We start from the raw sequence: 12,608 nt of genomic DNA on the forward strand, positions 1-12,608 counted from the left end.
TCTATCTATCATTTCTTTAAAATTTTATTTTTTGTTTAATATTAAGCAGAAATAATGGCTGATGCATAAATACTTCCTTTTGAAATAAAATACCTGTTCTTTGTCATCGTCCATACTATCATCACTCCTGTCATAATCTTCATCATCATCACTATCTTCACTATCTTCATCATCTTCAAAGTCATCGTCATAGTTCCCAGTGACAAGTTCTGTGCCAGAGAGATCATTACTTTTATTGTCAAGTGAACATAGCAAAATTTTATCTCTTTAAATTTTCTTCACTTAACTGCTTATTCATCAAATAAAAATAATGTTATATTAGTTTATAATGTCTGTTTTTTAAATAATCTCTTGAACAGTTTTCTCATGATACATACCTGGTGCTTTTAACCTGCACTTTTCCCCTCTAGCTGTCTGTAACTCCACCGACTCCTTCAGCCAGTTACGCCGCCGCTCCCTGGCTGGGGCTGTTTTTACACGCTTCTGTTCCTCTTGTTTCTTTTTCTCTTCAATTCTTTTGTTGAGGTATTCATGATCTATAACTCTTCTAGGGGCATCTGTAGCATATAAATTACAAGTTCTGAAAGTATTTAATGAACTGTAGCCAGGATTGTCTCACTACTTGATTTTTGCTGTATATAAATATATAATATAAAATAATAAATGTGTAAGATCTACTGCTAGGCCTTTCTGCCTTTTCCGGCTTCTTCAGGTGGATTTATATGAAACATTAAATATATAATATATACATATGTTCTCCATAATGTTTGATTAATTACAGACCATGGCAACATTCGTGTATCCCGGTTGAAATGATATGTGTGGCGCAGAAATATTCCACGATAAACGAACACACTTGGATTGTTCTATAAGTAGAGCTAAAAATGCAGTTTCGGAGACTAAAAATAATGTATCAAGAATATTATGCCCTTCTTTCACGCGTTCACTGAATTACATAATGTATCTTAAAAACTACATGTGGCGTGACATTGTTTTAGAAAGAAATAACACAAACTAGCAATAGTCAGCATTTTAGTTTTGGTCAGGTACATCTGGACCCCTCAATCTACCTGTGCAAAATTTTCCTGAGGTTAGCCTCGGTTCAGATCTGTGCCTGTGGTTTTCTTTACAGGTTCAACTGTTTCAACCGGATACATGGATGTACCCTATTATGTACATGTGGTGAAGCTTAACAAATAAACTTCCAGCTCATGTTAAATAGTGAATATTATAGGTAAAGAGAGAGAATTTAACTCGAAAGTACTTTTAACTTTTTTCAACCAGTTCAACTGAAGTACTTGGATACAAATTTAACCTACACCCAGTTATTTTTAACTGGTTTGACTCAGTGTTCAACTTGGGATAGCTGTCAACTAGTATGCTTTGTGAGGCAGGAAAGAAATTTCAACATACTCCTGTTGTATTTAACTTTGCCTACGTTTTAAATAAGATGGAAGAATTCAACCTACCTCCAGCTGTTTTTAATCTATGCGACTTAGGTGCTGGGTCAGAATATTCATTGCTGTCTGCAACAGGAGTTTTCTGACTCCGCCGTCTACCAGAATTTGCACCATTCACATAAATGGAAAATCCTTTCTCTTTCTTCTCCTGTTCAATTTGATTCTTATTTTTCTTCCTCATTTTCTTCAATAACCTAGAGAAATTAAAATTTTAAGGGTCACTGGTGAAATCATTTGATAACTTTCATTTGTGTGCTGTGATTTGTCACATGATCCAATCAATAAACATATAGAGCGACTGACCACATTCAAAACACTATACAAGTTAAAGAAAGTTAACATATTATTTACCAGTATATATTTTATTACCCAACCCCACCATCTCCAAAAGAAAATGCTCCCATCCCTTTTATCACTTCTTGGGTTAATTTTGTTGGAAAGATTAAAGAGATCATCTTTAATTTGCTTGGTAATTGTAGTATTCTATTAATAGCCCTTCTTTAAAAAATATTACCAGTAAACACACTAGGGTATTCAATGAAATATCTGTAACGATCAGATCTATCAAAACATAGTAGGTGGGAGTGTGTACAGATATGACCAGCTTCACAAGTTAAGTAGATGGATGACTTTATTAAACTGTATCAATTGCCTTCCAGTTCCACTTGTTAAGGCCCTGATGAGAATTAAGGAGTGAAAAAAGTAGACAGTTAATTCAAATGTCTTCCACTTTCTTACCTGGTGAAGCTGGTTCATGTTGAGTACACTTCAAGATACTTTTCTCATCTAAACCATTGATTGGATGCCCTACATACAAATAGGTATCCATTTTTCATTGAACACAATTCTTGAGGACCCTGTCTACAAAGGACATGCATTGGCTCTTCTCTCCCATAGTTATTTTACAAGTATATTGTAACTTCTATTTAGTATTTCTTGTTAAACAGTAAAGTGCCATTTCTTTGTAAATTGTTTGTAATATATTTAACCTGTTTCTTTCTTGCAACAGCAACAGGTAATCTTCATAGCCAGGCAAGACCTCATGTACAGCAGCTTCCTGTAATACAGAACTGGTAAAGTGAACACTAATGATACCTAACGACGGGTGTTACTGATCAGCTATCACACCACTGCTGTAACATAGAACTGGTACAGTGAACACTAATGATACATAACTATGGGTATCACTGATCAGCTATCACAACACTGCTGTACACAGAACTGGTACAGTGAACACTAATGAGCCTAACTACGGGTGTTACTGATCAGCTTTCACCCCACTGCTGTAACACAGAACTGGTACAGTGAACACTGATGATATCTAATTACGGGTGTTACTGAGCAGCTATCACACCACTGCTGTAACACAGAACTGGAACAGTGAACACTAATGATACCTAACTACAGGAGTTACTGATCAGCCATCACACCACTGCTGTAACACTGAACTGGTACAGTGAACACTAATGTGCCTAACTACGGGGGTTACTGATCAGCTTTCACACCACTGCTGTAACAGAGAACTGGTACAGTGAACACTAATGATACATAACTATGGGTATCACTGATCAGCTATCACAACACTGCTGTACACAGAACTGGTACAGTGAACACTAATGTGCCAAACTACGGGTGTTACTGATCAGCTTTCACACCACTGCTGTAACACAGAACTGGTGCAGTGAACACTAATGAGACCTAACTACGGGTGTTACTGATCAGCTATCACACCACTGCTGTAACACAGAACTGGTACAGTGAACACTAATGATACCTAACTACAGGTGTTACTGATCAGCCATCACACCACTGCTGTAACACAGAACTGGTACAGTGAACACTAATGTGCCTAACTACGGGTGTTACTGATCAGCTTTCACACCACTGCTGTAACACAGAACTGGTACAGTGAACACTAATGATACCTAACTGCAGGTGTTACTGATCAGCTATCACACCACTGCTGTAACACAGAACTGGTACAGTGAACACTAATGATACCTAACTAGGGGTGTTACTTATCAGCTATCACACCACTGCTGTAACACAGAACTGGTACAGTGAACGCTAATGATACCTAACTAGGGGTGTTACTGATCAGCTATCACACCACTGCTGTAACACAGAACTGGTACAGTGAACACTAATGATACCTAATTACGTGTGTTACTGATCAGCTATCACACCACTGCTGTATTAGAAATCTACAAAACAAATCAACCATGGGAGGTCAGTTTAAAACAAAGCATATAATTATTATTAAGATTACACATAAGGAATTAACTCTTTGGCAAATATATAACCAGTGAAGTGGTATCGTTTACGAAGGATTAATTATCTCACCTTTAGACTTTGTTGTCTGCTCTCTTCTTTTGACCACTTCTTCCTTGAAGGAGAACCTACAATTTTAAAGATACTTGATATAAAAGCTATAGGCCTATAATTATAATTAATAATTGTACAGCATGGAATTGTCTCTGCCATCTGTTTATTAACTCACTCACTTTTAAGCTCATGTGATGACGAACCTTGTATCATACAAAGGTCTATTGAGAATCGTGTTTGGCTTTGTCATTAATTGCTATCCACTGACCAAATCAATGATTTGAAACAAAAATGAATTACATGTTGGTGTTATTTTTGGAAGTTTCACAGATATTACAACAAGCATCAAAAGGGATATTGCCGACCTGTAATAATGTTGAGTAACACCATACATCCTTATATGGTGTTTTGTTTTACATGGCACTCATTGTATATATGTTGTACATAATGCATACAAATTAATAATATTACTTTAAAAAAAGGGAAATCTGTGATGTCGAACAAACATGTATGAGGTACTGCCTATTCATTAACTATCTAAATATGCTACATGTTTTGTTCAATATATCTGTTTATTATTTAAAATGATAACAAGTATACAAATCTACAGCTGTATATGTGTCAGAAAAACGTATGCGTCCATTAGTTGTCATTGAAGTGAAGAAGGTGATTGCAAATTGACTGCCCAGGTAAACTAAAGACTAAGCATAAGGTAGATGATGTGATGTGCGCTGCTTTCTCTTGTACAATATTGAACTATATTCAGCAATGTCACCTCCTTAGGCAGGTCCAGTACACTCTGCCGATTGAGCTATATAGCTATTAAGACCTATGATAGCTCTATTGACCTATCTGAAATAGGTCTTTTGAGCTATTTTCATGTGATTTTCTTTTTGAAGGAAAACAAAACAAAGTCGCTTTTAAAAGAAGATTTTATCATTAGGTTGATAACAAAAGTCATTAAATGTAAGTATTCATTTTAAAAATTAATGATGTAAAAAATAGGACATTTTACATATAAATTCATGAAAAATGAAAATAAACATCTAAATGTAAACTTTTTGTAGTCAACATTACCATAAACCTTATTGTTTTATGCGACTTTGCTTTGATTTAATGAAAATTGAAATCTGAGAAATTAAAGCTCAATACAGCAATAATTTATAGGTGAATATAGCTATATAGCTCAATCGGCAGAGTGTTCTACACCTGTTAGGGGCTCCGAAACTGGTCACCCAACGCTTTAGTGTGCGTATGCGTGTAGCTGAACTAGATACCGTAGGTGCAATGCAATTCGTCTGAGTGTTCCCTGTGGTCGTCACTCTTGATTAGAGAGACCGTAACTCAACAGCGATGGATTGTCGTTTACGTCACATGAAACCATCCTCAGCATGTTAGGCGCCTGCACTGTTTACCTGAGTTACTGGGTCACCACTTGCAGTTGCGAGTGGTTTTCCCTTTAAAATATGAATATGTGCAATATTTTACAGATCCCGTATTACCATTTGCATATTGGCGATCCATCGTTCTTGATTTTAAGTGTATTACAAATCCAGAATCTCATAAAATATCATTTTGAAGCGGCATAGGAGTTGGTTGACATTCCATTGTAAACTAAAAGCTGCGCTTGCGCATTGTATTTAAGCGTGTAAAAGATCCACTTTCGTCTTCACCTAGTATATTTCTTCCTTTCAATCAAACGCACAATGTGATTAGATGTAAATGTAAACAATAGGGAAAGTCAAGAGATATTCCGAAAATCCAGTACAAATTCGGAAGCTTCCAAAATTTGTGAAAAACATGTGGAGACTAAAGTTACACTGCAACATCGATTCTATCTTTTATCTAACAAATCTAACGTCATATGAAAAATAATGTAGGCAGTGAAACATCGAATGTGATTTATTGTACTTTCTACAATACTTGTCAAATAAGAACAGTTGAAAAATCCCATTCCATGTGTTTGTGCAGTGGGTGCAGACAACATTTCCCACTTGATACAAGTTCTTTATAGTGTGCCAGATATGGACACAGTTTTGTTGAAAGAAAAGGTTCTCAGGTAATTTTGATGAATATATGGAGTTTTATTACTATTGCTATGTTAAAGTTTTCCTTTTTTTGTCTTTGAAGGTTATCATTAGATATTTTCCTATTTTCCTTATCACTCCAAATAAAAGGTTGTAAGATAATTCTTATTTGGGGTAAACACATTTACAAGTGTAACATAGGTGATAGAGCGAAATGTAACATTATCAATAGAGCCTGCTTCTCAATCAAGTGGGGCGAGCTAATAAGTAAAGAAATTCCCTTTGGTGTGAAGCTAGCTGCGATAATTTAGCTTTCTGATGATGAAAAGTTTTTTTTTAATATATTGCATTGTAGGCCGGGTATTGATATAAGTACTGGTGTAAAGCTAGAAATCGAAGGTTGCTGTAATCAAATGTACAAGTAAAACCTGTCGCACTACTCCCTCAATTTAAAATGTTTTATTTCCTGAACCCCATTTCAACCCAGAGGTTTTGATAATGCCCTTTCACCACTGTAAAGATGGTCACAAACATCATTTTGTATCACAGTAAAAGAGTAGTGTGAACTACTGCTTCCTCTGAGGATCAAACCAGTAACCTCCAGCTTCCCAAACTGTTCTACAAACTGCCAAGCTACAGAGAAAGTCGTTCTAGCACCACCCATTAAAGCTTGGTACATGTATTATACAAAGCAATAACAAGCATATACAGGTATCATCTTTGTAGTTTTGTGTTTGATTCTGAGTAGATTTAAAATATACTTGTTTTATAAATGAATATAAGTTTCAAGGCTGATGTAATCGAACATATTCCAAATAAATATGCAGAAGGAAGTTAGCAATAAAGTTGATGTAACATAACATATTCAATTTACATTCATTTTAGTGCTCAAGAACTTTTCAAGTATCGCAGACCCTTGGACAAGACTGTACCAAACAGAGGAGGGGCTAAGGACTTTGAACCTGATGGATCATTTCTTCAGTCTAAGTGGATAGAGTCTCTCAGTCAGGAGAGATCAAAGGTCTTGAGAGAACAAAGAGTAGAGAGAGAGTAAGATTTTTTTTTTCTTTTCTAATTTAATAGTTTTGTTGATGCAGTACTGACAAGCAAATATAAAATTATCAATCAGAAGCCAATGTTTTACTTTCTGTAGAAATCAATGAATTTCCTTATGAAAAAAGATTTTAGAAACTAAATTTTCTCTGGTACATCATGTATTTCCTTTTTTGTTAGGGGTGGTTTGGTGAAAGGAGAATGGAACAAAGACCTCCAGTTGGTTGAACTTGAACGGGAAATGGTGAGATTTTCAAAGAAAAGTGGTTAAGTGCCCTTGGAAATTGTGTGAATTTCATTATTAGCTCACCTGGTCTGAAGGACCAAGGTGAGATTATGTGATACTGTGGCCTCCATCGTCTGTCCATTGTCTGTATGTCAACAATTTCTTTGAACAACTTCTTCTTCTTAACCACTGATTGGAATTTGACTAAATTTGACTGGAAGCATCCCTAGGTGGTGGGGATTCAAAATTGTACAAATGGTTGGGCTGACCACCCAGGGGGCTGAGGGGCGGGGCCAAAAAGAGGCAATTTGGCTATATTGCTTAAAGCGACTTCATCTCTGGAACTAAGTGATGGATATCAACCATATTTGACTGGAAGCATCCCTAGATGGTGGGGATTCAAAATTGTACAAATGGTGGAGCTGACCCCCCAGGGGGCTGAGGGACGGGGCCAAAAGGGAGCAATTTGGCTATATTGCTATAAACGACTTCTTCTGTAGAACTGTGCCATGGATATCGACCATATTTGGTCGGATGCATTCATGGGAGGTAGGGATTCAAAATTGTACAAATTTTGTTGCCGACCCCCCGGGCTAAGGGGTGGGGCCAAAAAAAAGTTTATTACTTGGAAATGGTTGAGATCCCCAACGTAAAACCATATATACAATTGCTGAGTACAAAGAGAAGAATGCACAGTTGCTTCCAGGATGGCCCTAGGGTCTGGCCCCACCCTTGGAGACATAGTCCCTTGGTCATAACTTTGAAACGGTTGAGATCCCCTCCCCAAAACTATATATACAAATGCTGGGCATAAAGAGACGAATGCAGTCATGATATTAGAATAGACCCTTGGGTCTGACCGAACCCCTAGAGACCTAGTTTCTTAGTCACAGCTTGGAAACAGTTGAGATCCCCACCCAAAAACCATACACTTGCTGAGTATAAAGAAATTAATGCTCATATGCTTCAAGGATGGCCTTGGGGTCTGCCCCAGCCTTGGAGACTTAACCCCTCAAAATGGTTAAGTTTCCCACCCCAAAACTATATATACAATTGTTGGGCATAAAGAGACTAATGCAGTCATGATATTAGAATGGATCCCAGGGTCTGACCCACCTTTGCAGACTTAACCCCTGGGTCAAAACTTTGAAACGGTTGAGATCCCCACCCCAAAACTATAAATACAAATGCTGGGCAAAAAGAGACGAATGCAGTCATGATATTAGAATTGATCCTGGGGTCTGGCCACAACCCATGAAGCTAGTTTCTGAGTCACAGCTTGGAAACAGTTGAGATTCCCACCCCATAACCATACATAATATTGCTGGGCATAAAAAATTTAATACAGATATGCTACAAGGATTGGCCTTGGGGCCTGGCATATTCCCTTGGATCTCATTTGGAGAACATTTTGCCATGATTGCTTAGGTATCTAGGTGAGTGATAAGGCCCTCTGGGCCTCTTGTTTTAGAAAATGTGCTAGAAAAGTATTTTATGCTTTGAAAAGTTCCCTAATCCAATGGATTAAAAATCAGACAATGAAAGTTGAAATCTCTTACAGAGCTGAAGTTATGTTTCCAACCAATGCCAATTGATATCTTTCCAGGTAAAATAACAACATTTAATGAAAAAAAGGGAAAAAGTTTGATCAGAAGTAGTTTTGACTTCAAAACATGTACCGGTATTGTTAAGTAGTGGGAAAACATTGGCTCACAATACTTTCGGGTTTACCTGTCACCATTTCTATATTATGATGAAAACTCATGATTTAGTCTCTTTCTTAACTTTACTGAATTAATGTGTTTCATATATCATTAGAGAAGATGCTACATAGTTATGTTAGTTTTCCATATTTACAGGGGAAATTTTGGACATACATGGGATTTGAAGACAGCAGTAGGAAATGGTTGTTTCCTGAGGAGGCACTATTCCTGATGGAAACTGTAAGTGAAATCCATAGAACACTCCTTTTATAAGATTAATGATAACAGTAAAATGCTACCCTGCATACTTTGACCATCCTTCCACATGGTGTTCTAACAGGTATTTTGTGTAACTGTGTTAGCAGATTGAATACACTGCAAATACAGAGTATGTATTCTATGATTTCAAAGCACTAACCAAAAGTCTAGAAGCATTGTGGGGTCGAGATCTTAAAAAAGGACCAGGTATTTGATTTTTGAAAGAAAAAAAGAGCAATGACATCAAAATGGAATAGTTTTTGATCATTGAAGAAAATGGTATCCTTGCCTGCTGCCTAATTTCATCAACATTCTTATCTTACAGAACACACTGGTGGTGAATTATAAAGGTTTGCCTCTCAGCATCCAGCAGGCTTATTCTGCTTTCTTCGGTACTGTTACCATGACATCAGAGTGCTACCAAGTATATGCTCACCTGAGGAGACTGGGCTATGTTGTATTGAGGCATCAAGGATGGTGAGTATTAGATTTCGAAAGTCACAAGAACCACATCTGTAACTAGAACTCCACTACAGCTGTAATATTTGCAGGATGGAAATTTGCTGTTTTTTTTTTTTTTTTTAAGTTTGGGTTCAATTCACATCTTCAGGGCAACTTGTGTCGGATCTCAAAACGTACAGGGTCCTAAAATACTTATAGCTATGATAATCATGGTGTCTGTTTATCCACACTTTCATTTCCGAGGAATTTCTTTGAATCCAGAAGTTTAAAATTCCTGAAACTTTACATTGTTACGCGTAGATGTACAGTAGGGGTTTAAAATGTAAAGTTCCTTTAAGTCAGCTTCAAGGTCCCTGCTATCAGTAACTCATCAGATCCGGCATGTTTTCAATGTAATCCAGAATTACTGACAAGACAGGATGAAATGACACCTTCTACTCATATTTGTTACATCTTGATACAAATACAGAAGTTTACATGATGTATGATACCCACACAACCTTGATTGAAGAAAAAAATATCTTCTATTTTCTATAAATTTGAAATGATCTTTCACAGCCTGGATGTCACAACATATGAAAGAAAAATCCACTTAGACCAGCATGTTAAAATTGACAAAAAGAAAAGGAAACATAAGGGAGACAACCCATCTGATAGCCCCAGTCTTGGTGATAAGAAGGTCAAAGTCAGTTCAGAAGACTCAGGTAGGGAAACGGTGAAAGAACAGCTGGAATGTTCTACCCCAGAGAATTGTGGATCAGTTATGGAGGTGGATGGACCACCTGTAACTGAAGGAGTGAGTAATGACAGATTATTTGACAACAAAGTCTGGGACACTTCGGGGACAGCTGATCTACCTGGTGCTGAACTGAAGAACAGTGAGTTGATGGAGGAGCCTGATGGAGTATGTGTGCCCTATTCCCAATGGGACTTTGACGAGTTAGGCTTCCCTAGCATTGGAGGTGTTGAAGTGTTGGAGTTACAGATGCCCAAACTTGATCTACTACCACATGGCATAGACTTCAGTACAGCACCAAATACATTTGATGCCCGAGCATATCTTTCACAGCAAAGAAAACATAAAATGTATCGTGGACAACAGCAGCAGGAAAGTGTGGACAATTTAGAATTTTCCTATGCAGAAATGATTCACAAAAAGAGAAAAATAACTGCCTCAAATTGGGGAGAGTTTAAAAGGAAAATGGCTATCAGAGACTTGAAGGATGAAAGTGCGTTCTTCTCTCCAGCCGAGTGTCTGTGGGAAGGGGAGATAACACCTTTAGTAAGACCAACTGACTCTACATCCACACGTACGTATCATACAATTATAACAAAACAAGTCACAGTGAATTGATAAAGATGTTTAACTAATTCAACAAACTTTCAAAATATCTTTCAATATATTTGGCGTGCCTATTGAATGAGATTTTCTAATTCCATTGTCTTAAGTTATTACGGTAATGTTACAACAAGTAAAACAAGTGTTTTGACTTCCTGGTACATGTTGGATTTTTCTCTGTTTCAGGAAATATCCTAAACAGGTTGCATATCATTGAAAATGTCAATCTTACAATGAAACCCAGGTAAATTATGTTTTATTTTCATTTCTGACCTTAAGCATATGAGTTGAAATTCATTGCTTTATTGACAAAAAAACATCCACAAGGGGTGAAAGAGACTGTCAATTTTTGAAGATTTAAATTCTCTTAAACTGCTGTCAGTTTCTGAGCAATCTCTGGATATTGTCAAATGCACCCCTTTGGTGAGATATCATCCTTGATATCGTCCAATTCATGATATTTTTATTCAGCATTTATTTTTATTATACTTGTACAAAACAAGTGGTGATAATGATAAAACACTTATAGAAAGGGCATAAGGGAGATAGTCCTTTTAATTGTCCCTGAATGGCTAACAATACCCGAAGGCTGAGGGAAATAGTTTGTCTTGTGACATTGTTATTTTCTCTGGAGAGATATAAATCTAGAATACCCCTTCACTTATACCTGTACTATGTGTTATGCAGACCTACTGGTCAGGTTGTGTCAGATTTAAACTGCTCCAGTGTATGTCATCGTGGCCCTACCTCAGATTGTTATTGTCTATGGAGCAGAATAGATATGCCTTTAGTATATTTACATTTGTTATGGTTAATGTTACATTTCTTATTTTACCTGTTCAGGCCCCTGGGAGACAAACCTGTTACTGGTGGAATAATGTTTGATGTTTACCTGCCAGATGCCAAGTTCAGAAAGTCGAGGCCTGGCATTCCTAATTACAGAGTGTGTGTTTCAAAGTAAGTTTGATCACTCAGCAATCAATCTAAAAACCATTTTTGTTAGTGCCATATATGAGAATATTTAAGAGAAAAAGGACATAGATAGTTGGCATACATTCAATATACAGTTGTTATTCTACTTCTAAATCAGTTTATTACTTGACATTTCAGGAACCACGAAAGTCCGCCAAGTCTACAGCAGATTGTGACTACAAAGGGATCATTTAAGGATGGTGTTCCTGTCTGCTGGGCAGTGCTTGATCATGGAGATATAGCCTTCTATCAGTTCTCCGACATCTCTCTCCCACAGGAGGTGTCAATGGGGTAGGGACCAGACTGGGATAGTCTAGCTACACAGACCACAGATATTTGTCTCCAACAGGAAATGTCAGTGGGGTAGGTACAAACTGGGATAGTTTATTTATACAGACAACAGAAATCTCTCTCCAACAGGAATGCCAATAGGTTAAGGACCAAACTGGGAAACCCTAGCTATACAAGCAACAGATATCTTTCTCCCACAGGAAGTGTCAATTAGCTTTTGAGACAGAAAACATCTCCCTCGACAGGAAGTGTCAGACAAATTGGGTTAGCTTAGTAATAGAAACAACAGACATCTTTGTCTTTCTCCATATCAGTTGAAATAAGGAAAACTGTGGTCTTGAAATAATCAAATAAAAAAGAATACTTAATAAAATGATGTGTTCACATGAGAATGGTTACATATAAAACATTTGTATGTTTACTGTCTAATGCAGCATTGTAAGGACAAACACTGCAGAGCAACCATTGTAATATGGTAAATACCAGTTTAAT

At 37.0% G+C, this 12,608-nt stretch overlaps 2 protein-coding genes across 2 annotated transcripts in view; one reads left to right on the forward strand and one right to left on the reverse strand.

Annotated features, from left to right (window-relative positions):
- Positions 1-5,410, reverse strand: part of LOC110447524 (protein KIAA0556 homolog) — a 49,292-nt gene extending 43,882 nt beyond the window's left edge. Inside the window, exons 1-6 of the mRNA XM_021493291.1 lie at positions 5,288-5,410; positions 3,804-3,859; positions 2,450-2,517; positions 1,470-1,654; positions 378-557; positions 94-209 (exon numbers count right to left, since the gene is read on the reverse strand). Of these exons, the coding sequence (XP_021348966.1) occupies positions 94-209; positions 378-557; positions 1,470-1,654; positions 2,450-2,517; positions 3,804-3,859; positions 5,288-5,309 (627 nt within the window). The 5' untranslated portion in view covers positions 5,310-5,410. The remainder of the gene's footprint in view (positions 1-93; positions 210-377; positions 558-1,469; positions 1,655-2,449; positions 2,518-3,803; positions 3,860-5,287) is intronic.
- Positions 5,411-5,568: 158 nt separating this feature from the next.
- On the forward strand, positions 5,569-12,608 carry LOC110447499 (tRNA-splicing endonuclease subunit Sen54-like). The gene is made up of 9 exons (XM_021493235.1): positions 5,569-5,844; positions 6,698-6,862; positions 7,046-7,109; positions 8,951-9,034; positions 9,378-9,529; positions 10,073-10,824; positions 11,040-11,097; positions 11,697-11,810; positions 11,964-12,608. The coding sequence occupies exons 1-9, from the start codon at positions 5,810-5,812 to the stop codon at positions 12,118-12,120; spliced, it is 1,581 nt and encodes a 526-aa protein (XP_021348910.1). The 5' UTR covers positions 5,569-5,809; the 3' UTR covers positions 12,121-12,608.

Source organism: Mizuhopecten yessoensis, unplaced genomic scaffold, assembly GCF_002113885.1.
Source record: "Mizuhopecten yessoensis strain PY_sf001 unplaced genomic scaffold, ASM211388v2 scaffold3453, whole genome shotgun sequence".
In the NCBI taxonomy this organism is placed as follows: domain Eukaryota; kingdom Metazoa; phylum Mollusca; class Bivalvia; order Pectinida; family Pectinidae; genus Mizuhopecten; species Mizuhopecten yessoensis.